We start from the raw sequence: 27187 nt of genomic DNA on the forward strand, positions 1-27187 counted from the left end.
CAACTCTGCAACACTTAAAAAAATTCTCACAATGTTTCAGTAAAAATAAACCTTTAAAGATGATAAAACTTTGTCGCGTGCAGCAGTATTTATTTCTACTAAGTACTAACTATTGACTACAGCTCCTGAGGGCACCTCACATGGTCCCGCTATGGTGACCCCTGTTTTAAAGTATGAACGCTGGAAACAGGTACAAATATTTATTATTTATTTGACAGGGACATTGCACAATAAAAGTATTGCACAGACCAGAGATAACTACAAGCTAATTTTCATCCACAGTACGCTGGGAAGAAGCAAAGTGACAGAATCAGAATCAGTTTTATTCGCCAAGTACAGTTTAAAAACAATACAAGGAATGTAACTTGGTGAATGATGCAAAGAACAAAAAACAAAGCAGAAATGTTATAATAATAATAATAAATAAATAACAGGTAACAGTGAGCAGGCAGTTCGTCAAAATGGCCCAAAAACATTTTAAAATTCAGGTAAAAACAAACACCAACAGCCAGAAAAGTATCATGCATTGCATTGTGGGATGTGGAGTTCCCGTAAACAGATGCATAGAAGTGTTTTTACTTCATTCTTACTGTGATTTCTTGTGTTTTTTTTTGTCAGACCAGGAGGACAGTGATTCGCTTAACAACATTGTTGTTCCAGTTTATCATGGTATTCTATAGAAACACTTCTCTGCCCCCATCTCTGCATACATGTAGGAGATACAATGGTTTTTATTTGGTGGAGATGAAAACAAACTTTCAAGCTCAGTTTCAACCTTTTACATCATTTTTCAAGCAAATGATCTTCAATGTATTGATCAACGATGTCTACACTAATTTGATAAAAAGTTTTCGTCTTCAGCAGCTTTAACTAGAGTTGGGTAACAATATCGCCCCCCCACCAATATTTGCCATAAAATGTAATATTGGTCTACATCGTTATTGGTTTTTCTACAGATATTGAAAAAGTTAAATTTGCTGTTGTTTGAGACAACATAATAAAAATGAATATCACAGTTTTGTCATTACTAAAGTTGAATTAGCATTTCTATTTTGCACTACTGAGGTTTATTTGTGTAATACACCCAGTGGGGCATCACATTATATTAGCTTTATCCTGTTACTTCTATAGAGGTATATTATGCGACATAAAATGAGGTGTGGTTACGTGTGATATATATATATTGGGATGAGCTAATTTCAGAAATTTGGTGTTGGGCAATATTTTATTTATGGATGTGTTTTAATACTGATTTAAAATAATTTATTGCACCGTGACAGTGTAGCACCACACATTTTGTTTTGTGCAATGACAATTAAGGCATTCTGTTTTTTTTTTTTTGTTTTTTTCTATATCAGATATCAGCGAAAAAGCTAATATCGAACAATCCCTGGCATTAACAATTACCTGTTTCTTGCTACTTTAGATATAACTCAACACACAACTTGCAGTTGAATAAGTAGGGAGGGGCATATTAACAGCAAAAATAATATTTACGTTTTAAGGTGGGACCATGCATATATTGTGCACTGAGATATAATATCAAAACGTCACAAGATTTATCGTCAAGAGTACGAATGGTATGGGGGGCAGGTTAAAAAAAATGTACATGATTTACTACATACCTGATTGTTATGGCTTGTTTTTTTTAATTTTTTTTTATACCTGTTTAGTTGAAAAGGTTATACCCATGTAAGTCAAATAAAAGCATGGTTATTTTTCCAAATCCATTTTTTGGTCTTTTCTCCTTCCAAAAATATTGTATCGTATCGTTATGTGAACTCAAGGTATCGTCCCACCTCTAATAGTATACCAATAATTATAACAGTGTTATCCTAATAAAATTTGTATTCCCTTGTAGTTTGGACTTGTACATACACGTAACAATAGTGAGGGCTACAAAAAGGGTGAAAATAATTTAAATATGAGTAAATGTTTCAAGCAACATGTATAAAATCAACCAATTATATAGTGCACTTAATGCCAAGCATCAACATATACATTTCTGTAAAAAGACACTAAGTCAATATAATCCAAGTCAATTTTAAAATCCATTTTACTTGAAGGAATTTGTTTAAATGATTGTTATCTTTACTTTGTTGTTGCTTTTTTTTAAATATTCGAGTCTGATGCTTTTTCTTCTTAGGTCCACAATCAAGTTAACAAAGTTTGAGTTTAAGTAGTGCAATGAATGGATATAATATGTGTATATTCAAGGTTTTTCAATGACCAGGCTGTGCGCTCTGGGTGTATACTGTAGTTGTTCTACTTGAAACAGTCGGAAGTAGATACTTTAGATTGTTGCCACATTGAGGTACTTTTTCTGGTTTGCCACAAAGATGGGAGGTTTCTAACCATTGCATTTACAGACAGATGATAATGTTTCTCATTCAGATGTCCTGCTTTTAAAAAATCTACATCGATACGATTCGAGACACTGCAGAGAAATGTAGACTCATCTTTATACACTTGAGGTAGATCATTCTATCTATCTTTTCTATCTGAGCCGAATCACACGTGCCTGGACTGTCGTTCAACCCTCAGATGCATGATCAAACAAATAAAAATCAGCTTCACACAAGCTCTAAATGAGAAAGCATTTGTAAAACAAAAAAGCAGAAATGGGACAGCTCTTCCTCGGGATAGGATCAATACATCGCCTGGCAAAGACAGCCATCTGTGCCTAATTGTGTGCTCTACCTCCTCTTCTGAACGCACAATAAGCAACAGGCTGAATGTAGGCCCTCTGACCCAGACTGGGTTTCCAGACGGGGGAAGATTATTTCATTCAACTGGAAAACAACAAGGGGGTGGGGTGGTGGGATGGTGGTTAGAGGTTTTTTTTCTTTGCAGATGGACTGGGCAACTGTTCTTATTTGCTCCACCCTGATGAGGATGGGTCACAAAGCCACAGCCAAACGCTGTGTCTTTCTCTTTTTCTCCCCCTCTGCGTGTCTCTAACACGTGTCATTATATCCTTTTTTTTTTTTTTTTTTTTTTCTCAGTCGCTTTGGTACTTTTCTCTAATCATCCTCACCATTTGCACAACAGTGAGTACATTTCTCCAATTTCGTACAAATGGCAAAACACTGTGCATCCCCTGCAAAAGCAAGTCTCTCGCTCAAAAACCTTAGTTCACAAAGGTAAATATCTGTACCATCAGAATGACAAGTCCTTGAGTCATTGTGTATTGATAAAAACCGTCAAATTACTTAGTCGTGTTGTCATGACGTGCTCTGGAGGGATGTTCTGATGTAAACTAAGGCTAAAGTTTGGATGTAAATTGTAAAGTTATGGTACACCTTGGACCTGGACAAGATTCACATTCACGCTTTTACCGGTTCTACTGTAATTTTTTGATGGACCAGGTCATAGCGATAATGAAAGGAAAACACAGCACTTCATAGTACAAAAAAGCAAAACTAAAGTAGAAATGTAAACAGAAGAAAAAATCTCCTCACACGCAGTGCTGTGGTGTGCTGTAGACGAAAAGTCAAGGATACAGTTACTCTCCCAACATTTGGCTGCACCCTTAGACCAGCCTCGGCCATTGTAAACCCATGATTGAGAACATGCAGCTCTTATCTCATCAGAACCGTCCATTATGTCCTCGGCCTCTTTTTATCTCCCAACTCCTCTTCTCTTTGACTGATCAACTCGTCCAATTCCTTATCCTTCTATTGTCAGGTATTGTAACACTACACTACAGACAGTTTGCACAATATACAAACGTGCCATAAGAATGGTGCACAATGTTGATTTTTATGAACATACAAATGCATTATTCATAAAATCAAAAGGCACTAAAATTCATAGACTTGGTGGCTCAAAACACAGCAATAATTATGTTCAAAACTAGAAACAACTTGCTTTCCTTCAACTTACAAAATATGTTCAAAGAAAGAGAAGGACGTTATTCCCCTGTTGGGTCTTATTCATATTGTTGATTTGACAATTCTTGTTGATTTGTTTGTTTTTCAGTTTATTTTATTGTACTACTTGGACATGTTTGAAATGAATTTGAGAATAGAATTCCTTCAGAGGTGATCTAAAGTGGAAACAGCCCATCCACAACACAACCATGAAAAGTAGATGTATGTCTGCGGGGTGAAGCTATGGGATACATTATCAAATTAATTGAAATATAGAACAGAATAGAATAGAATGCTTTTATTGTCTTTATACACAAGGTACAACAAAATTAAGAGACAACTCTTGTGATGCAAGATAAAGAGAAAATAAAAAGAGACAGATGAGTATGAATGTGTAAATATTTTTTTTTTTTTAAAAAAAGGTACAAAAATATTACGATGGAAAAGCACATAGGTGATTCTGGGCAACAGAAGAGTGTATGAAAGGGAGCATGAGTGTATTTTCTATTGCCAACCCCCACCCACCCCGAAACATTATTCTGTATGTCAGGATCAAGAATATGTATGCATATACAGTATGTTTGTATATTCTTTTGCTTTGACATAACATAAGTTAAGGCTTTTGCCCCTTTTCCCTTGGTTTAACCAGAGTGGAGACTGTTTATGCTCTGACACTGACTAATAAACCAATCCAAAAGATCCTATGGTGTGTGTTGGTTGATCTAATGCTTCACATATTTACCTTCATTAGAGGAAGTCAAGATTGAGGGAGAGACCCCATACAATACATTTTGATCAAGATGACGTAAGGCAAGAGATAAAGAGAATCGTACACAGTCATTTGCATGGATGTTTGTACCAAAGCATTTGTAACTTGTTAAAATAAATGAGAAACTGCTTTTTTTTCTATATGCACAAGTGACACTATGATGTGCAGATTGAACAAGTAGTTATGAAAATTTAAATTCTTGATTTGAGAAATATACCAAAGCAGCCGTAACAGGTATCACGCTGGATTAACAAACTGTTCATCGCTATTTCACCGACACCTCATAAATCTCACGCCAACAACAAACTAATTGTTAACCGAGTGATGGAGTGTTGGTTTACGGGCACACTCATATTTAATGCGTCGTAAACATTATAAATGACCATAAATGTGCTCTGTGCTTTCTTTCTCCCTTTTCGTCTGTCGTGGATTTTTCCTGCTGTTGTGACACGACATCCACAAAGTGTCACTGTGACAGTTTTGATGCTGTTGCAAGAATTGCAGAGTTGTTACACAGGAAGAAGTCTTTTTTTTGTCATATAATAATGATAATAAAAAAAAAGAAGAGAAACAGGAAGGTGGTGATAAAAAAAAAAAAATCATGGTCACCAGAGTTTGGAGGATGGACGCCACGGAACTCTGTATTCAGCCTGTGCTGTGCAGTTAAAGCCATTTTATAAGCTTGCTCTCCATGTTCTTTGGTCATTGATTTTCCTCTCTGCCCCTTTCCATTACCTGTTGAGATGGGGGGGGTTGCTCTTCTTCAAACACGTACACACACACACACACACTATCCTCTCTATCTGTCTCTCCAGTCACTGGCACCCTGGTGTATTTCTCCATCTCCTCTGCCTCTTCCAGCGAGAATGACAGGCCATGAGGAATGACAGTGGCTCTGTTTGTCATACAGTAGCAGCAAGAAGCAAGGATTTTTAATTGCATTGGAGAATCTTCATTAAAGAGAGCACATGGGGGCGGGAAGCATGGGGGGGGGGGGGAGAGGTGCGTTGGGCAGGGTTGGAGGGGGGAACTGCGAGCATCGTCATTAGGAGAAGGCACTAGTAGCATGGAAGGGTGGGCCCTCTTTGCATGCACACGAATGCCTGCCGTACCTCGGTCATTTGTAACATAATAAGTGCCAGCACAATGACTGCAATGCGAGAAAGCACACCACAGGGAAGAGAAGGGGGAAGGGAGACAGCATGTCTGTCTAAAGAGGCACTTTTTTGTCTTGATTAGAAAGTATAATGAGCCAAGAAAGAGGAAAAAAGAGGGATATCTCCTGAGACTGATGGAAAACAAATTAATCTGGTGATTTAAATTTAATTATTATTTTTCTATTAGTCCACCGTGCAAAGACAGGGACAGCCATCAGATGCGGAGAGCTGTGCTTGCATTTATTGATTTTTTTGCCAAGACACATTCACGGAATACAGATTCATCTGCTCTCTTCCCCACATGATCCACTATGTGGCTTTCCATTAACGCAAGAGGCTTCCAGCAACACTGAGATGTTTTAGTTTGAACACCATAAATGAGTCTTAAAAACATGCAAGAAAAGTGGCCTAAGGATGTCTTTTTATGCAATTGAATTAGTCCTCATTTATCGTTGTGCCCTACATAATAAGTATTAAATAAACGGGCCATGAATTACTTTAGGACAATGTTCTGCTGCACAGAGGAAGTTGAGCAACATTGTGATCTTACTCAGCTAAAACAGTTTAATAGTTTTTTTTGGATTAATGGAAGAATGGAGGCAAACAGAGACTGTAATCACTCTCCTCATCCACGTTATTTCCTCCTCTTGCAGGATGCCATCAGTATATCTGTATTTTTCAACACAATGCCTTTTAAGATGTAATGATTTAAAAAGTCAATGGTTTGAACTGTCAGTGTTTTGGCACAGGGGACCAATTTGTGGCAGCTATATGAAGATATTGGTGTGCCTCAAGTAACGCTCATATTCTCTTGCTGAAATAAAATTGAGCAATTATGCCTGATGAACACGGTTAGAGATTGGTTTCCGACTACTTACGGGAAAAAGGTTCATCATGGACGTTGGTAAAGTCAAACTACAGCTGAGGCCACGTGGGAATCAGTGTGAAAGTAAAGTACATGTCACTTCTTGACTTGTGCCCTAACAGAGCAGGGGTGTCAAAACCATTTTTAAGTGGGACATAAAGCAATACAACAATATTGTGCCCTGGTTTGCACTTTAACATGTAAATGATACGTAAAGTATGTGATGCACCGCTAATATCCTTACAAAACAACGACAGATATCAGTCTCTGCAGGATCTTCACATCAAAATTCTTTGATTTTATGACCAATTTTTATGTAATTAAGGGTAATTTTATCAGATATTGCAAGATTTCTGGAATTTTTTTTTAGTTCTTTTAAGAATATGCATTTTAAAATGACCGCAAATTGAGAATTCCTGCAAATGCTGTTGAATTCCATTTAATTTGTGAATTTAAGAGACTAAAATATCAACAATTGAATTAGTTGATTATTTCCACAGTGATTCATGGTTTCTCCTGCGGGCCAAATTGAATGTTCTAAAGGCCTGGATTTGGCCCCTAGGCCTTGAGTTTGACACTAAATTCAGAATATATTACCAGTGTTATTTATTATTCTATTGCTGTGGTTACTTGATTATCATTAATGTCTTGTCACATCTTCCATGCCAGCTTGTCCTGCATAGAGTTGCAGGGGTTGCTAGCGCCTTTCCCATCATGAAGCAAGGCAGGGTTCACACCTATGGAGGTTGCCAGGTCTGAATGCAAATCATGGAAGGAAAATCAGATTTGATAGGTTTTCATGCCCATAAAATAAGGATTTTATAAATAAAACTCATGCTACAGTTAAAGTAAATGCTCTCAGAGTGTTGTTGATGTGTCGACTCTAACGGAGCAAACCCTCTGTTACATGATGTCACGCACAGAAGGGAGGAATCATCATAATAGCACAGTAGTAGTGACTCATTCGTGGACGAGGTACATTCACAGTATTATTCAGCGAGGAGATTTAGTAAGTGTGCACAAATATCAGTGTATGACAGAGACACAGAGAGATAGAGAGAGAGCATTAGTGTGTCCCTTTTCTCGGAACGAGGAGTCATTTGTGCCAGGAAAGTGGAGAAACAACGCTCAGCACCACAGTGATGCATCCCTCTGCAAAGAATGAGATCACAAGCGTCGCCCACTCCCACCCGAGCATAATCTAAATGACCTTGAATGCAATATAAACATCTTTTTCTTTTTTTCCTTTTTGTTTTATTCGAGTCAGTGTGTACACAAACCACATAAAATGTGAGCACTATTTCCACTTGACTCTGGTGCAGTGGTTGAGCAAAGGTAATCAACCCAGCATTTTCCTTCAAGTCTAGCCAAATATCACCCTAGAGGAAGCTTGTGGTTAAATACAGTTAACTCAGTTTGCTGTGCGCTCAGTTTTAATAATTTAATGAAGTTTGAAACAAAGTGGTGTGAAAAATATCTCCACTGCTAATCCCAGCGCAAAGGAGAAAAAAGAAAGGAAACAAGGGCATACAAGAAACATAACTACCTATTGAGGAACTACACAATTATTCTTGATTTCTGCATTTTGTGACAGATGAGATGGAAAGGATGTTTCAAGGGAAATGACTTTCACAGCTGAAGGAGTTTTAAGCCTCAGTGCCTCAGTTATCATAGTTTACATGAAACTAGCTTTGATTTCAACAGACCTGTTTTGGTTTTTTTTTTCTGACAGTACATGTTGATAAATAAATGATACTCTGTCCTTTAACGTCACACAACACATTCCTCTCTTTGACCCACATTACAAACAAAGGCTATAGTTAATTGCACACGTGAGACTTTATTGTTTTATTATGCTTTTATCTATTTTTCACCATTTGTGACATCCAAATGCACATCTTTCCTGGGTTTTATTTCAATGAAAAAACTACCCAAACAGACAAAAACCTGCACTGTCATGTAAATTAACACTAAAATACAAGCAGCAGTAACATTCAGGTAATATACAGTATAATTGCTAGTACTCCTACTGTAATCAACAACAATACGCTACAAAATATGCTGCATTAAAATAGCTTGCTGCATTATCTTGACTTCACAGTAGATGACAGTAATCTACTGTTTTTCTACAGTTATCTTACTGTAAACTAATTTATTTTACAATACCATGAAAACAATATTACTAAAAATTGTTTATTTAGCTTTATTTTATAGTGTACAAAATGCTATTACAGTGTCACCACAATATAATTTCCTTTTCTCTTTACAAATATTGTACATGCAATTATGTTCTACCATAATCTCAAATACAATGTACCAGTGCTAGATGTATTTTATACAATATATACCAAATGATTTAGTGAACTAAAATGCAGCAATCACAAATCAATGGAAGAGGAGGATAGAGAAAGAACAATTATGTAACTCTTACACGACATTTATGTAAACAATCATTATCAGAAATACTTTTAAAATCAAAAATGTTTACTTTTTAAAAGTAAACATAGTAGGGAACAAAAGGGAAGTATCAGTGACTCATTAATGTGACTCAGTGGATAGAAAAACCTGCTGTGACAGTTTAAGTTCTTAAATGAGTTTTAACAGAACAAAGCGTTAAGTAGAACCACCAGCCATATCCGACCACTCAGGGGGAAAAAACAATAGCAAACTTCTCCGAGTAGGCTTTTAACGTTAAAGCTGTACAAGGGATATTTTTTTTTACCAATTCACATGCACAGAAAATAGAGCGAAAACACTCATATCACCAAAACATTCACACAAAAATGCTTCTAGCTACAAATGAAAAGAACAATATGACTGACTTTTTACTAAATAATGATCAAAGTCAATGCTACAATTTAGCTTATTATTTTGCCATCATCGCAGTTTAGCGATAGTAAGAACTATTATTAAATTATTATTTTAACATTTTTCATTGGCAGTGGCTATCTGTACGATTGCCATATCAATATACCGACATTCTTTCCGTACGCAATGCCCCTCATTGGCCAGTTTAGGTCATGTGATAAGGTCCTTTTCTGCAGGAAGCATTGCTTTGTTTTAAGTCTGTCAAGATTAATTTGGCTGAAAATTAGTATCAAGGCAAAAGAAAAGGGGAATGCAATTATTATACACATCACCATACTGAAAAGCTTCACATCATATCCTATATCCTTTTTCTACATGTTACCACCAGCCTGTAGACTAGCAGAGATCAAATGCAAAACCCACTGCCTAAACTAAACACTTAATGTAAGTTTATGTGTCTCACCCAGGTAAAACTGCAATAATATTACCCAAAACAACACATATATTCAGAATCACATGACGTTTACCATTTGAGAGTGGCATGGGGGCTGTGTCTCAGATATAATAGGAAGGATGTAAACTTGGGATCCATCATCATTAGTGTTCCTTTGAATCAGGGGATGTTTCGAACTTCGAGACACCCTCATCAAAGGTGGCCAGCTACAGGGTGATCAAGCCTGAGCTTGCGTCCCATAACTGTTTGCTGCTCTCTCCAATCTGCAGCTTTAGGCCACCTCACACACTTTCACTTTTTCTCCCTAGGAAGTGTCATCACTTTGATTTTTTTCCTTTCGAGTTCTGCTCTTTGGGCCCTTCCTTTGATGTTCTCTGTGGCTAGGTAGAGTCCTCCACCAGCATTTCTGCGGTTGTACCAACTTCTTCAGTGACTGCGGTTTAGTTCCCGTAACTGTGCTTTAATTGACTGATTACTTTGTAAGAAGTGCTGGTCAATGCGATTCCCTTGCTCTGCTCCCTCAAACATCCTCCTTTTCCTTGGTGGATTCTAAGCCCCCCTAAGTGATTTTATAATTTATATTACCAAAAATGTAGATGCATAAACTATATTTGGAAAATAGATTTTTCCCCCCCTTTTTTTTTTTTACATATTTTAAAAAACAACTAACATTAATGATTATGTTTGCATAGTCTGAACATCTATTCTATTGAGGGCAGCTCTAATACTGACAGGGTCCTCTGTAAAATTTAATTTGATATCCCTGCTCGACACTATCTTTGATCGTACTATTTCAGAGTTGCATCATATTGAAACTGCAACTAATCACATATTCGTGTTTTAACTCTGAATTTTTAATCGCTAACGTTCTCCGATGACACTTGTGTCCTTGGAAACTTGCAACTTGGATTCAACTTAAAATTAGGAACGAAAGGAACTTAAATAAATGATGATTATACTATTATTGGTCATTCAACCAAAATCTTTGCATTTATCTGTATTCCTTACAGTATAACGTCCAGATTGATGCTCAGTAAAAACCAAATTGCAGCTTTTCTCATTTTAAATACATTTAAATGTATGACAATTAATGAGTTTCCTAGAATTGGAGCTTTATCAAAAGCCCTTAGTGAACCTCATGTGAATATCATTATAACAAGCCCTTGACAGAATAATATATATATATATATATATATATATATATATATATATGTATGTATGAAAGCCAGGCAAGGTGAAACCTGCTTTGTTTGGTTTGTCCTTCATTTTCATTGCTGTTTGTCACCTTTTTTATGACAACACAAAAACAACGCTGGTGTAACACTGATGCAAGTATATTACATCAAAAGGTTTCCTCGAGACTAATTATAGACCTTAAATTCTCATTTAAATGCAGAAAAACGTCCATATGCATATGACATGAGCTGCATTCAGACAGTGTGTGTAAGCTAACGAAAATCCATATATTGACCAAGCATTGTTATTCGTTCGTTTGTATTCAAACTGCGTATGAGCCCTAAGAGCTATTCCACAATGTATGAAAACAGACCCCTTACCCATGCAGACTTAATGCTAACATGTGTATTCTTGGTCTTGGTTCCTTATATTCTCTTTTAATCAACAAATTAATTAGAGCAGACTTGTTTGCTGTCAGAATGTATTTTCTAGATTGAAAATGACATTTTTTAATGTGTTAACCACAAAAAGATGAGCTTCCATGAACGTAAACACAGATGCATGAAAACAGGGAATGGATAATTGTAAGAGATGGGTGAGATTATTATGATTTTAATCCCTTTAATTAGTTAATCAGCCTAATGAGATGACATTTACGACTAGGCCTGATTTATTAGTGAACTCACGTTATTTAAAAAAATAATAATAAAAATGAATCCGACCTGTGTGCACACATTAACACATTTACTTGTTGACGGTGTAGCTCTTGAGTCCTTGTTTGTTTTTTCATATCATGTTTGTTTCTCTAGAGTGAAACAGGTGATGGATATTCAATTGTGCCACCGGTGAAAAAAGGAGGATTGATTCAAGCATTTGTTTTTGTTTTTTTACCTTTTAAGTGGCAACTGCTGAGATCCTCTCTGGTATTTCCTTATTGGACAAAAAGATTGTCAGGAGATGCAACTGTTGCACTTTATCTTATAGTATAGCTTATGTGTGATGGTTATACAACAATAAGTATATACTAGATGAGTGAGCTGGGACAAGGGTCTGATAGATAGGTTTCATAGAGTTCTATATCTCACATTAACATATATTCAAAACCAATGTTTCTGCACATTTTGAAATAATGTAAATCTCATTATGATGCAGCGTGTTTGCTTTGTTCTAATGATTATTCTCACTTTAATTAGCAGGCAAATTATTTAAATGACACGTGCTAATATATCACTGAGAAACAATTAATGTTGCTCACGTGTACTAATAATGCGATAGTTTTTGCCCTCTCAAATAGTGGTTCTCAAACTTTTTTTGTTCAAATACCCCCTTTTGCTCATTTCTGAATCCAAGTACTCACACTTTGTCCAACTACAACATTTTGCTTAGAAAACTATTTAAAAACAACTATAAAGCATAATGATGGAATGAACGAGTGATAACACACATTTTAAAGAATCTTATTTTGTAAGAAAGTGGAAAGAAACAGTTTTTAGTGCAGTGGTTCCTTTTTTGGATCGTGACCTCATTTTGATATCAAGAATTTCTGGCGACCCCAAAGACATTTTTTTCTAGAATTAGGTTTTGATCTTGTTTGAGCTCAGATGTCATATTCTATTCAGATATATTATATTTATTGCATTTTAGTTTAACTAGATTTGTATTCCACAAAGTGAAAGTATAGCAAAACTGTTGTTTAAGATTGTGTTGAATTAATAATAATTAAAAAAGAATAATAATTAAAATATTTTAAAAATCGTTTTTAATTTTTCAGAAATGTCAGGCAACACCATTTAAACTCCAGGCGACCCCACATGGGGTCCTGACCCCAAGGTTAAAAAACACTGATTTAGTGTCTGCTGAAAAGATTTATTTCTATAGTTTTTTATCATTTCTCATCATCTCACGCCTGGGTTGGGACCAAGACTAACACTTTATTTGTATATTTTCCTCTCTCTCTCTTTCACCCCCTGTAGAGCCATCGCGTACCCCCATTTGAGAAGCACTGCTCTAAAAAAAAGAAGGTAAATGTGTTTTTATTTTTATTGCAAATTAAATAATGTGTGAAGCAGCAAAGCTTCACATATTGCTTGGGTTGAATAATATTTGGTTTGATTGAGGGGTGATTTTGAATTTGCATATTCTTTTTGTATTTGCATTGGTTTTCTGTAGGCCTCAAGCCTAATGCCTAGATTTTAAATACATTATTGACATAGCATCCATACACTTTACAAAAGTGTCTTAAAAACCATTTTGTAAATGTGACATTTTTCTCTTTTGTTCATCACTGATAGGTCAGGTTTTCCTCAAGCTATATAAGCACCATGTGACTGTAAGGTGAGGAGCACATCCTCCTCCAACCTCTGTCAGAAAGCTGAAATGATTTACTCTCCAAAGAGCATGAGCACTCAGACTATATGGTGGCGCAGTGGGGGTGGTCTCGAGACGGTTTTAGGACTGATGAAAACAGGCTCTGTGATAATTAACACTGGCAGGCCACTGTTCCTCCTGGCAGTGTTCAGGCAGACACTCCGCCCTGCCCTCGCTAACGCCTGGTCAAAAAATAGGGCAACCACACGGCACAGTAATGATCACAACGGTGACATCATCTCTGCCTTCAATGTGCTGTCCCCTCGGTGCTCCTCTGAACAAAGAGCAGTAGGCATGCAGAGGGAGGGAAGGCAGATGTCACCGTGTCTATAGGGAACACTAACACCAACAAATGTTCTTTGAATCCTCAGAGAGGGTTCTTGTAAAGTGTTTGTCTCCGCTAATACCTCACTTAGGTGAAGAACGACTTCCTCTTCCTCACAAATCTAATGCAGGACTTATAAACACAAGCATTTTAAACAGACCTAACCACCGGTAATGAGAGCTGCATCAAGAGAAGAGAGTCCACAAATAGTTCCGAAGCATTTCAAACGGTGCCCCTTCAACATGTGACCTAAAGTGTTAACACATGTGGCCTTGCTCCTTCACTATTGTTGCTGATCCGTTTAGATGGAACTCAATAGTTGTGGTGTTCAAAGAAACCTTGTAAACACTTTAGATCTTATCAAGCTGAACAAAGGTTTTTAAGAAGAAATGGTAACAGGTTCACTGACGTATGATAACACAGTTGTTGCTTTTACAGATGTTTTCCACAGCTTGTGAACCATAGAAATGAAATCTACCCGTGTGACTGTTTCTCAAAGCTGCAAGACATAGAAAAGTTTCAATCCGTGCTTGGTAAGTTCACTTGCAACTGTCTGTCTTTGAGTCCTCCCTTTGATTTTATGTTAAGAATAAACTTACAACCTGTCCCTGCTGCTTTTCCAGACACAGACACGTGCTTGTTGTCCTCTCAAAGACTCTGAGCTTCATTTGTAGTTCTCCTATAAACCAAGCCTTTGTGGCGTTCATGCGTCTTCACAAATAGAGAGCGGGAGGAAGGGAGAGAGGAAACAGATTCTCAAGACCTGGACAAGCCGTGGGAAAACAGAGGTCTTGTAGAGGAAAAGCAGAAATGTCTCAGAACATTCCTTTGTGATTACACAGCGCTTGACAAATCCAGACATTCTTGCAGTTTTACAGTTTAGTTTTACCAACATTCAGCAAAAAGATCAGCATGTGCATCTTTACAGAATAGCTGGATATTAAATTCCGATTAACAGAAACCCGAGGGAACCAAGGGGAGGTGTCCAGTCCACCATCAATTTACAATAATTATGCATTTCCCTTGCACACTGGGAGGCTTTGATGTGGTGCCATGCTATCTGGTCGAGCTGGATTAAAGGAGCAACAGCTCAAAGAGATGGGTAGGTATCCTTCTCATGTCTACAGCACACAAATAATAGGATTCAGGCAAGAGGAGAGCATTGTGTGCAAATCTCAGGTTTCATAGCTGAAAGAGTTAGCTGCCCCCAGTGGGGGGGGGAAATAAAGCATGTTCTTCCCTTGTCACAGCTACCATGAATGAGAAACAGCTCACAGGAATGCTCCATTATCATCCTATCAGCAGCCATGGGGGGAGGAGAACTTGTAGACTTGGTGTGGACTGGTCTAGGTCCATGTCTGAAGGAACTGAGGGAGGGGTGAGGGGGGGTGGCATTGGCCAACTCACCAGACCTTGCACTTCCTCATTTGTCTAGGTCATGTGTCCTTTTGTCAGCAATTAATCTGCAGCTCCACCCTCCTGTATTTATCCCTTTCCCTCTCTGTTTCTCCTTCACCTGGTGTTCTGTTGGCCTTGGGTGGATTTACACTCACTTTGATTACCATGTACTGGTGTGTATACATGCAACCAATAATGGATTCCTGCTCACTTTAGGTCCTACATTTTTACACAGCACGATGAGTATCTTGTTGACCTTCACATTATTATGCATCCGTTGTGCAACAGTGGTCCCCGGCACCCTGCTCCAAAATGACCTTCTCGGCCCCTGCACACTTAACATATAAATTCAACATTCATGGCTGTATATTAGCCTTACTTACATTTTAAATGAAATCCAAACACACACACACACACACACAAGAAATCCTGCAACATATACTTAATCTCAAATCAACGTTTGAGTAAATCTACACAATTAGAAGCAAGTGAGAACATGTAAATGATGAGGTATGTAAATATGAATGTAGTCCTAATCCTGAATACACTGTGATGATCCAAAATAGCTTTTCAAAGTAATTATTCAAATCAGACTAATCAAACCTGTTGAGATTGGCTTTAATTGCCTTCCTGGCTACACAAACACAAGTTAGTTTTTAAAGGGCAGGTGGAAGAAAGTTTACACTGCAGCACCACCTTGTGGACAGGTCCTTTATTGTAGTTTAAAGTATGACGTCAACATAGGACTGTAGCCTTCTGGCCATCATGTGGAAATGAGTAGACAGTTGATCATCTCTGACAATTTCATTGCATGATAAAACCATTCATCATTTCCTGCCTTTCCACAGAGTTGCTTGTATTTATAGCGGGTCAGAATCGAGTAAAAGTCTAATCAATTTAAGGTCACCCAGTTTTGCGAGTTCATTAAATGCATTGTGAGATCTGAAAGGCCCTGAAACTTGTTTTAAGATAACAGCTTTTAGTTTTTCAACTTTTGATTCGACCACATTTGAATTAAATTACATTTAAGTCCAATCATTCATTTAAATCTTGTTTTAAATAGTATACCGAACAAAAGTGCCACAGCTTTTAGAACACCTTAACTTATATGTAATAATTCCAGCAAGACATTTTCAAAAAAAAAAAAATGTTATGGTTTCATTTATTCAGACAACTGTTTTTCAGGAAATTTACTTTCATTTACTGACATGTTTTGACAGTCAAGTGCCAGTGTTCCTCAGAGGCGTCCGCTGATCACTTTGATGTTTCCTTGACTTCCGCATAATAATTCTTGTAAAATTCAAGGAAAAATCCTGAAAAAAAGTTTTCTGAATAAATAAAACCTTTAACATATTATTCATCAAGAAAACAAAAAGAACTTGCTGGGTTGGTTAGGTTGTTTTTGCGGTTTCATATGTTTTATTTCATTCCTGTGCTTTGATCTAGTTTTTAGATTCCTTTTTAGTATTTCGTTTTTTTTGTTTTTTAGTATACGTTTGTGTGTTATTAAAGTTATTTAGTGTGTTTTTCTGGCCATTTTGTGTGATTGTTGGGTAATTGTATTGTTTTTTGTAGTTTTTTTTTTTTTTGACATTGTCCAAGACCACCAGTTGCCATGTCTCGTGTGGGTTTTTTGCTAAATCAGCTGTGTGCATTAAAATAAATAAATAAATAAATAAAAAAATAAAAAATTAACTTCAGAAAAAAGTGTTTGAATGCAAATAAAAATTTCACAACCAAGAAAATTGCATTTGAAGACATTGCATTTTATTTTTATTTTTTTATTGAAGTGTATTATTTGATTTAAAATATGTGTGTTGATTTAAGCCTCTCTTGAGAATCATGGGAAGAATATTTTTGTCTTTATTATTAAATCCCCAAAAAATATCGTGGGAAAAAATGCAATTTAAAAAAACTCACTTCAAAACATTATCAATCAAAGAAAAAAAAGTTACATTTGAACAATTTTTTCTTTGATTAAAATGGTGTTTTTGAGTTAAGTGAATTAAAAAAAACAACAACTTTTTTTCTTCTTGAAGCAACTTTTTTATATTGAATAATAAAGACGAATCTACCTTCATACTTTTAAATAAGTGGTGTGTCAGACTTACCTTATATGTCGTTAAACACATTATTTTACTACAAACAGGGACCTGTCTGTATTGTGTACCACGTGCATCGTGTTGTTCGTAGGCTTTAATCAACTTATCCTAAAGGTTTTTTTTTTTTTTTTTAAACAATAATTAAAGAAACGTGTGCGAACCACGTGTACAGGCAGCTGACAGTCGCGTTTTAAACACTCCCATCAGCTCAGAGTTAAGTCTCTTCACATTTCTCCGTCTACCGTCGTCGCCATCGGTCCTGTGCAGTTTAAACCATAAAAACAAGGCGAGGACATGAGCTGACAGCGCATTGCGTCATCGACTTGGTAAGGCTACTTCACTGCTTAACTCTTTAAATTGCATGGACAATAAGCAGAAATCGCTGAGCTAGCTTCGGATTGTTTTTTTTTTTTTTTTTGTTGCATGTATCATGCTATGCTATGCTAAGCATTAGCAGCTAGTAGGAAGCTAAGCTAGCAGGAAGCTGAGCTAACGCCTGAGCTGCAAACATCTTCCATTATTTTACAACGAACGGCTACAAGCGTCCGCAATTGAGCTAAATGACTTTTTAACGACGCAACTTTGTCTATTTTGTCATTTGAATTGATTCTTTAAATATTGTTAACGTCATTCTCCGTCGTAACTACTAAACAAGCAAAAGGGGTCCTCCAGACTATAGGATTTATTTATTTTAAACGCATTACAGTTAGTAAATTAGAAGTATTAATGATCACAATAATTTAGGAGAAACGTTTGTAATGCTAATTTAATGCAGTTCTTCTGGAAACCAGGCCCAGCTTCTGTTGTCAAAGCTGATTTCCACGTTTAGTTGAGGAATGTAATAAAATGAGTCGTGTTCAGTGCCTGTTATGAACCCAATAATAACTTAATATCAGTGCTAAAAGACCTGTTATGTTGTCTGCTAATGGTACCACTCTGGTCGCTATAAAAAAAAAAGGGATAGATTGAGCGTGTGTAAACGTAATGGGAGATAATACTGCCCCGTTATTATCAGCTGATATTTCACATAGAATGTTGACTTCACATGTTAATGCCATGATGATTCCATGAAGAGATCGTATTATGTTAGCTACAATTAGGAAAAACAGGGGTGGGGATGTATCAGTATCTACTAATATTGATGAATAATAATAGGAAATTGCTCATCGAACAGCGTGTAAACTGTGTTCATGGATATATTTCCATTAGGACCTCATTATACTGTTGTTCATAGGTTAGTTGTTTGCTCCGTTTCTAAACAAGTTTAATCTTTAACTTCCTGGGTCAGTTTAATGCTGTCGTTAATTTTGTATATCTCTCAGAAGTGTTTTTAATAGTTTGACAGGCTATGCGCCTTAGCTATCAATGACCCACTGTGTGTTTGTGTTTTCTAATGATACTTAATGATTAAAGGGTACCTGTAGTGAAAATGTATGCAGCATAAAATGTATACATAGGATTTTTGGGACGATCACCAATCCGATCATATAAATTAAGGTTTTTTTGGTACCGACCAAATTCCTTCGGTACTACCTGCTACAGATTCACGGAAAATCAAACGGTACCATGTTTCGGGATCTAAACGCAGCTTTGTGACTGAGGGAGTGGAAGAGTTGAAGAATTTCCATGCAGGACTTGAACATAACATTTGTTGTCAGTGCGTGTGTGTGGGGGGGGTGCGGGTTATTGAAATTAACAAAGGAGAGGTAAACGACAAGTAAAATATAATTTTGCTCGCAAATCATGCGGATCGGCCAACGCACGTAAAAAATGCAAAAATCAGCCTATGTATTGGCCTATCACTGTAAGACGTTATTGATGTTACAAATTATCATTTGAAAATTATTTTTACTCTGGTTTTAATATATTGTACATTTTATTCCTTGAAAAAACAGTTCAATATTTTATGAAGATGATACCGTTTTTAACAGTTGAGTCTTTCAGAGCCTAAGGTGTGTGTATATACTGTATATGGAATACCAGGCCTCTACACTAACTTTTCCAGTGGTAGCACTGGTCGCACCCTTTTTTTTTGAATGGTAGGGTAGGGTACAGCATAGCCACGCATGCTGATGAATAGTTGACTTAACTGGTGTACTGTAGTTTTGTATGAAGTTAAGATTGACTATGACTTGAGATATTTGTAAAATATTTTCAGGTTTTAGTGACAATATTAAGTTTTGACAGTTTGTTTCAATCCAGTTGTTATTTGACTTTTTACCTCAACAAGCAGAGGCTGAAATAACAGGTAATTTATTTTATATAATCTTAAAATAAGACGTAACAATTCTTTTAAAACAGCAAAGCATAACAGGTTACATGTATTGTTTTTTATTTTGCTGAAAGGCTGTACTTGAATTAACTTAACAGTAGCATAACCAACTTAGCATCTGCATTACTTCACCCCATGGAATTAAATTCAGAGGGTCCAGCTCTTATAGTGGGGTCTCCTAACCCTCTTTCCCTGGTCAGGGGTCTGCAACCTTTACTCTCAAAAGAACCATTTTGCCTCATCTCACCTGGATTAAAGCGCTCCTGGAGCTGAAAAAATACTTTCTCAATGAAGACAATAGTGTATTAAATTATATACAGTTAAAATTATATTGAATGTTTGATTTATATTGATCATGTAAATGGGAACTTAAAAACAGTTTAAAATAAAATTAAAAAATTTTACATCAAGAAATAAAACAGTATTTTGCATCTCAGTTTACATGAACACAATGTTATATAAATAACATTTTTTTTTAGTTAATTATTTGGAAGGGTACAAAAGTAACTTGAATTTGATAACACACGATCATGTGGTCAACACATGGTAATTACTAATTTCTTGCCACACATAAAGCGTGAATATTTAACCAGCACATTGGGGGTTAAATGAATCTGTTCCCACACAATTAAAATATCTATTTTCTTCCAAAATAGTGCACATTCACCTGCAGCCAAGTTGTGAGCGCGCACTGTCTCCTCACCCGGGTCCGCGGGCATAAAGCTCGACCCGACTCAAGCCTGACCCATTAACTTAAATTGTGGGTCCGAGCCTGAAGAAAACCTGACGTAAATTATTTTATTGAACGTATTGCAGCCGGTAGATTATTAGCGCAGTGCCTCGCATAGCGAGAGGGGGAAGCGCGCACACACTCACCGCAGTCCAAAAGGTAGTGTAATGACGTGACTCAGGCCGTTATCAGTTTTACTGGCTTTAATGGAGGTCGTAGTAGCATGCCAAAAATAACAAACACACAAAGACTATACCCACACTACCGTGGTAACAATTGTTCACTCTTTTCCCCGCCCTTTCCCCAGCCTCCCAGCATATCAACACTCAGACATGTAAACAAAGACACACATTGGCAGAGAAAGCTGCACTTAACCATGATGCCTTCTCGGCCATGGGAAATCTCAGCATCAGTTAACCACTGAATACACAGGGACGTGACGGAGCGCTCAGCCGCTCCGTCCAAAATAAGGTCAACCATACGCACTCGCACGGATGCGACCTGATAAAATTTATACTCGTACACACTGAAAATATATTCGCATATGCGACCATTTTGGTCGCAGTCTCAAGCCCTGAATACATAAAATAAGGGTGTTTGACTTAAATTTTCACTGGATGGATGTGATATAGCAGGATAATAAATAAAAGCATTTTTGATAATCTTATTAGTGTAAAACTTTTGTAGTCCTACCCACCTGTATTATTTATTTAATAGTGGAGTGAAAGAAAAACATGTCCCCCAAATATCATACTCAAGTAAAGTACAGATACTACAAAATATTGTTCTCTGTATTCACATTAGGGCTGGGCGATATGGCCTTTTATAAATACCGCGATATTTTTAGGCCATGTCACGATACACGATATATATCTCGATATTTTGCATTACCCTTGAATTAACACTTTGATGCACAAAATCACACCAGTATGATGATTCTATATGTCTACATTAAAACATTCTTGATCATACTGCATTAATATATGCCAATTTTAAACTTTCATGCAAAAAAAGGGGATATCACAACTAAGTCAAAGTTGACATAACTGTATTTATTAAACAGTGAGTGGCTCAAACATAAAATTGTCAACAGAAAGTGCACGTTCTGTGCAAAATTGTCACAGAGACATTTCAAAACAAGACATTAGTGCAGGATGCAACTCACATGGCATTTCAAAACACAAAATTAAAGTGCACTTTTTGTACATAATGCCACTACAATATTTTAAAACAAATAGTGCCCTTTTGTGCATGTTGTCATTAAGATGACATTTCAAAAAAAAAAAAAAGTCCGCGAGTTTAACGGTATGGTCATTTTCAACACCGCACAGACTACAAGCTGCGATATATCGAGTATATTCGATATATCGCCCAGCCCTAATTCACATGTGCACAACGGAGGTAGGGCGCACACGCACGCTTCTGTGTCCACCACCTCTCAGAAACGGACAGAAGTCTCCGGTATGAAAGCAACAACGCAAGGATGTGTTGGAGTTCCTTTTGTCATTAGAAGCAGTTATTGTGAGCTTATGTGCACAATGCCACAGGCATTGCTAAATGCATCTAACCAATGTCAAGTGAGCAAAATGGCAGCTACAGCTTTTGTCAGTTGACCAGGTTTTTCTACTTTACAAGGACTTTTAGGATTATACAGTATGATAGAACTTGAAATTCACTCCAGGTGCCCTTAATGATCTTGAGTATTTAAGAGTGTCTTTCTTGCTGAGACAGTTTTCTCATTCCCTCTCCTCGTGTTGTGTTCATGTGATAGAGTTCAATGTTCTAAAGATAGCTGCCGGTTCTTCTCTAGCAACTCTGGGAAGTGGTGTGGTGGTAAATTTGAGTGTTTACAGAGACACTGTCACATGTGCTTCATCCACAAATAAGACTTTACCACCCCAGCCCCTACCCAATAATCCCAGTTCAGCAGGCCATTCAAAACTCATTGTTGTGAGGTGCTTGCTTCATGGCTTTTCTCACCATTAAGGAGGAAATAACTTGTGATTGCCAGCAGAACTTTGCATTTATCAACTTTAACGATTGTTTTTGGTTCGACTCTGTCCTCTTTTCAATTTCCAAAGATCAAAGCTAATCCAGGATGGATTCCAGGTCAAAAAGACTTCCTACTTGTCTGTCCAACGCAAGGACAGCCAACACATCCAGTACACCAGTTTCCTCTACGTCACTGGGCTCCAGCAGAATGTACAGCCGGGAAACGGCAGAAAGAAATTCACGTTTCCTGAGAGCTTCTTCACCTTACAAGGCTGACCTCGACAAACCGGTAAGCTCATTCTTTAGGCATCCGGAACCAAAATAGTTAAATAATGGGAATTTTAAACAATATTTGCATTCCGTTTATTGATTAAGAAGGTGGCACAATATAAATATGGCAATGAATGATCTTCAATATGTTATTTTCCTACTGAGGTCTTCAGTCCTGTGTCTTCCTCTTGAATCCTGTACAAAACATTCTCTCTGTATCTCCTTATAGTAGCTACTAGCTAACGATGAAAATGAGGGACACAGCGAGCACTGTGGAGGTCTTTTTATAGGACAGCCTAGATTCCTTTCCTTGTGTGTATTTCAGTCCTGCTCCTCACCAAGGACCATCTCTGTTACTACACAGTGCAGCCTGCCCTGTACAAACTAGAGCCACCCGCTGTAGAAAATAAAATCTACTTCTGCAAAAAGTAAATATGAAATTGATGTACAATGTTTTTCTGTGTAATAATTTAGAGTTCTCGCCTCATGAGCTCATCCAGAGACTACAGCAGCTCCGACAGTCGTTCTCCCAGCTGGAAGTTGCCTTCGCTGAGCTCATCCAGCCGCTCATACGATCGCCCTTGGGCTGATTCCTCGTTTAGTAGTCGCAACAAACCAGTATGGACGCTTTCCCGTTCTAATAGTTACAGGTAACAACCACAGATGAAACTAATGTTGTTGACGTCTGTGTGTTATTGGCAGACTGATGCTGATTGGAAGTTGGGGATGCGCTCAAGTCTCTTGGCTTCCAGTGACGATGGTGACACAAAAAGGGCCAAAATGTCATATGACACCAGAGGACTCTACTCAAGAGCAGCCAGTGCCTCAGCCACAGGATCCATTTACACAAGTAACGGGCGAAACCATGGCAGAAGTACGTACCAACCGGCACAAGGTCAGGCGAAAACCATTATCTCACTATTTGAACATTTATGATAGTCTTAACTTAAAAAAACAAAATGCTACATTTTCATTGTTTCAAGTTTCTCTAACAATTTTTTTGGGGGGGTTTTTTTGCTGTTAAAGATGAAAAACAAAATGACCTTGATTCTTCGTGGAGCTCGTCCCGATTGCATCCACGGCCATCATCATCTTCCTTTTCAAGGCCCTCCATGTCCAGGACAGAACAAGACACAAAGGAAGAAGCAAGACTCTCAGGTTTGGGAGACAGAAGAGTTCGTAGCCCAGGACCTGGTTCTGCATTGTGTATGTATTTTTTTATTCTACACACTATTAAGACAAGACTGCAGTAAAACTTAATGTAATTTAACACAAGCTGCTTTTTTTCCTCCTAATGTCAGATCGGACTGAGAGGATCAGCTCCATACATGCACAGGGAGCTCGTCCTAAAGACTCCACCTACTCCTCCATCTCTGGCTCCTCCTCCTCTTCTGCTGCTGCTAGAGAGAACTTTGTAAATCGTCCCCTCTCATCCTCCACCTCCCAGCGGACTTCTTCCCTTGTGCAGGACTACAGTAGAAGAATACCTCCACGTTTTCTGTCTGGCTCCTCCTCCGTCCATCCATCTAAGGAACACCCAAGGAACCCCGAGTCATCGTCCTACTACTCCTGCTACAGTGCTCCTTCAGCCAGACGTGAGACTACCCTCCCTCCCAGGCCAGCTCCTGAAGGTGCAGAACAGGACGGGCGTAACTCCACATGTCGCCTTTTGTCTCGCTTGTTTACTCGTCGCTCTAGTGGATCCTCTAGTGTTTGCTCCCCTGACAACGACAGCACATCTCCTGGAGCCGACCGTGATGAGGGAGTAAGAAAATCTGCTGTGGACTTTAGAGGATCTGAGATAACTCGGGGAACCATCAGGAATCGCAGAGCAGAACCCACTCCTGTTGACGAAACTGGCAGAAATGGTCAGTGTGGTGGTCCAGCTCGGCCCAGAATGGCTTTGTGGAGAGAGTCTGATACCAGTAGTAATAGCAGCAGCAGTAGTAGTAATAGCAGCACCAGTAGGAATAGCAGCACTAGTAGTAATGGCAGCACCATTAGGAATAGCCGCAGTAGTAGTAATGGGGCAGGCAGTGGCCCCGCCTCCTGGCTTCCCTCCTCCCTACGTGGGCGTTGCCCTCCTCTTCTGTCTCGGCTGCGTAGATACGCTGGACACGAGGACGTGGACTCAAATGCTGATGAAGAGGAAGACTGTGTCCACCCACTGCGTTTACTAAGGAGATGGGATCACGTGGAGCCCAACAGTATGCAAGGTGAAGAGGAGGAGGAAGAAGATGATGATGATGATGATGATGATGAGGATGTTGAAGAGGAAGGAGCAGTTGGTTTGGAGGCTTTGGCTGCAGGTTCAGTTAGCAGACAGGAGAATGATGCGTTGCCTAACCTGGAGGATTGCTGGCCTCACCACAGACTGTTTGATGCCCTGTCTGCCTCGGGGGGCGCTCGGGGGGGTATGGAGAGCACGCTGGACAAACTGGAGGAAAAGAGCACCACCAGTCAAGACCAGGAGAAGCTGAGGAAGATCAAAGAAAGGTGCTGCATGTTCTTCCCTCTCACGCTTTTTTATTTCTATAATCAGGTTTTAATCTGAATCCTACTAAAGCGTGTAAACTAATCCCAGCATCCTTGTTTCCTCCCTCAGGCTGTTAATGGAGGACTCTGATGATGAGGATGGAGACCAGTGTAGGATCTGTCAAATGGGAGAGCAATCTTCCAGCGACCCTCTGATTCAGCCTTGTCGCTGCACAGGAAGTTTGCAATATGTCCACCAAGAGTGCATTAAGAGGTGGCTCCGCTCCAAAGTTGGCTCCGGTAAACTACAACTCTTTCTTCTTGAGTGCACATCAGGTCTAAAATATTGATTTATTTAGTGTTTTCTTCCCCGTCAGGAACAAACCTGGAGGCCATAACTACCTGTGAGCTCTGTAAAGAGAAGCTGCGTCTGGACATCCACAACTTTGACATTGAGGAGCTGTACAGGACACATAATGTGAGTTGGTCACTGATTATAAACACCTGCACATGAGGCTCATTGTTACATTAAACATAAATTCATCAACACATTCAGGATTGGTCGATGTGAATTTCTTAGGGCCGATGCCGATTTATGTCATTTTTTTTCGTCAGCCTGAGCAGATACGAACTGCCGATTTTCTTGAGCCGATACTACTTTTGGTACCTTGGTACCTTTCATAGATCATGACCCCATTTTAATATCACAAGTTTCTGGTGACCCCGAAGACTTTATTTTCCTTCGACAATTAGTTTTTGATCACGTTCGTTTTTAAATCACTAATCCTTTGTAACACAGTATATCATTATTTTATATAAACTTATATTACATGATTATATTATTTATGTTGTTTTTTTTAATTATATAAAGGGTTACGTTTTATGGGGCAATTTTTTAAAGGCTCACTATTTGATTTAATTTAAACTTAATTGTTATTGGCTTTCAGGGGAAAAATAATAATTTCAATTGGAAAAATTGCTGGTCACTGTAATAATTTTGTTGTAACTTAACATTGATAATTGAAATATGTACATGACTCGACTTAACGTGTGTGTGTTCCACAGTCAGAGTACGATGAGTTCATCAGCAGTGGACTCTACCTGGTGGTGCTGCTACATTTCTATGAGCAGAGGTTCTCAGATGTTCTGGGATCAGTGGACACTGCCAGGGTGAGAGGAGGAGCATTTCATTCACACACAATGGCCCCCTATGATCAGATTGAGATCTAATTGTTGTCTAAAATCACCCAAACACAGTTTAACCTTATTTTAAACCCATTTTCCCTAAGTTTGAACCATCAGACGTGTATTGGTAGCGTTGACTCGTGGCAGGTTGCAAAGATGCTTTTCTTTCTCTTACCCAGTTATTCAACTTGGCTAGAATTCTACATGAGCGCATGGACATTCTTGAAAGTATGTCACTCAAATCTCACTCTCGTCTGCTCCAAACCAGCTTTCAATTGTACAACTTGTGTTAACTGCTTTTTTTTATTTTTTTATTGAGCTACATGAAGCCTGATTTTTGTTTGGCTACTTTTCTTTACTCCCATAGTTTCTCCCTCTGATTTGATGCTTTGGTGTTGCAGGTCCCACTGGGGAAAGTGATGAGGACACCAGGCCGTCTGTGGACTTCTCTGACCTGGACGACGACCTTGATGAATATTGATTATATTAAATTGGACTCAAAGCTGGTCGGATGAAGGCCAATCACATTTCATGTATACAGTTCTTAAATCAAATAAATAAAGATTTATCACTCTATAAAGCAAGGAATGACTGTTTGTATTCCTCAAATATCTGTGGATCAGACTGACCTGAGAGTTTCAACATGGCTGCTGCTTGGTTCAAGGGTGTGCAACGTTTGATTTGTTTGGACGCCCCCGTTCCTGAGTCGACGGAGTCTGATGTCATTAGTAAAAACATTGGAGCATTGGTCCTACCTAGCCAACCACTGCACATTGTAGCCACGTGAATGACATCATTCATAAATTCTCTATAAAAGGAAGAAATTTCATAAATGTTTACAAATCCTGTTTATGTAAACTGACTGTTGTAGATTAATGACACTAAATGAGTCTGGACTGAATCTGTTCCGGTCTGAGGAGATTCCGAGCCACGAGAATAATAAACTGCAATCTGAATAGATGAGGTATCA

At 38.1% G+C, this 27187-nt stretch overlaps 1 protein-coding gene across 2 annotated transcripts; it reads left to right on the forward strand.

Annotated features, from left to right (window-relative positions):
* Positions 1-17469: 17469 nt before the first annotated feature.
* On the forward strand, positions 17470-26801 carry marchf7 (membrane-associated ring finger (C3HC4) 7). 2 transcript variants are annotated; one of them, XM_028442994.1, is made up of 11 exons: positions 17470-17619; positions 22377-22576; positions 23032-23175; positions 23260-23452; positions 23584-23763; positions 23859-25053; positions 25163-25332; positions 25410-25510; positions 26098-26202; positions 26397-26445; positions 26619-26801. In XM_028442994.1, exons 2-11 carry the CDS (start codon positions 22394-22396, stop codon positions 26696-26698), a joined length of 2400 nt encoding a protein of 799 aa, XP_028298795.1. In that variant the 5' UTR covers positions 17470-17619; positions 22377-22393; the 3' UTR covers positions 26699-26801. The 2 variants fall into 2 exon arrangements, with proteins under 2 accessions (XP_028298795.1, XP_028298796.1); XM_028442995.1 differs by having other exon boundaries at positions 23260-23431.
* Positions 26802-27187: the final 386 nt, after the last annotated feature.

Source organism: Gouania willdenowi, chromosome 3, assembly GCF_900634775.1.
Source record: "Gouania willdenowi chromosome 3, fGouWil2.1, whole genome shotgun sequence".
Lineage (NCBI taxonomy): Eukaryota > Metazoa > Chordata > Actinopteri > Blenniiformes > Gobiesocidae > Gouania > Gouania willdenowi.

Bases quoted from the DNA above. Each gene is read 5' to 3' on its own strand.
- marchf7 (XM_028442994.1), top strand. From the start codon at position 22,394: ATGGATTCCAGGTCAAAAAGACTTCCTACTTGTCTGTCCAACGCAAGG. The intron at 25,054-25,162 runs GTGCTGCATGTT...TTCCTCCCTCAG, and splicing joins CTGAGGAAGATCAAAGAAAG to GCTGTTAATGGAGGACTCTG. The intron at 26,446-26,618 runs GTATGTCACTCA...TTGGTGTTGCAG, and splicing joins GCGCATGGACATTCTTGAAA to GTCCCACTGGGGAAAGTGAT.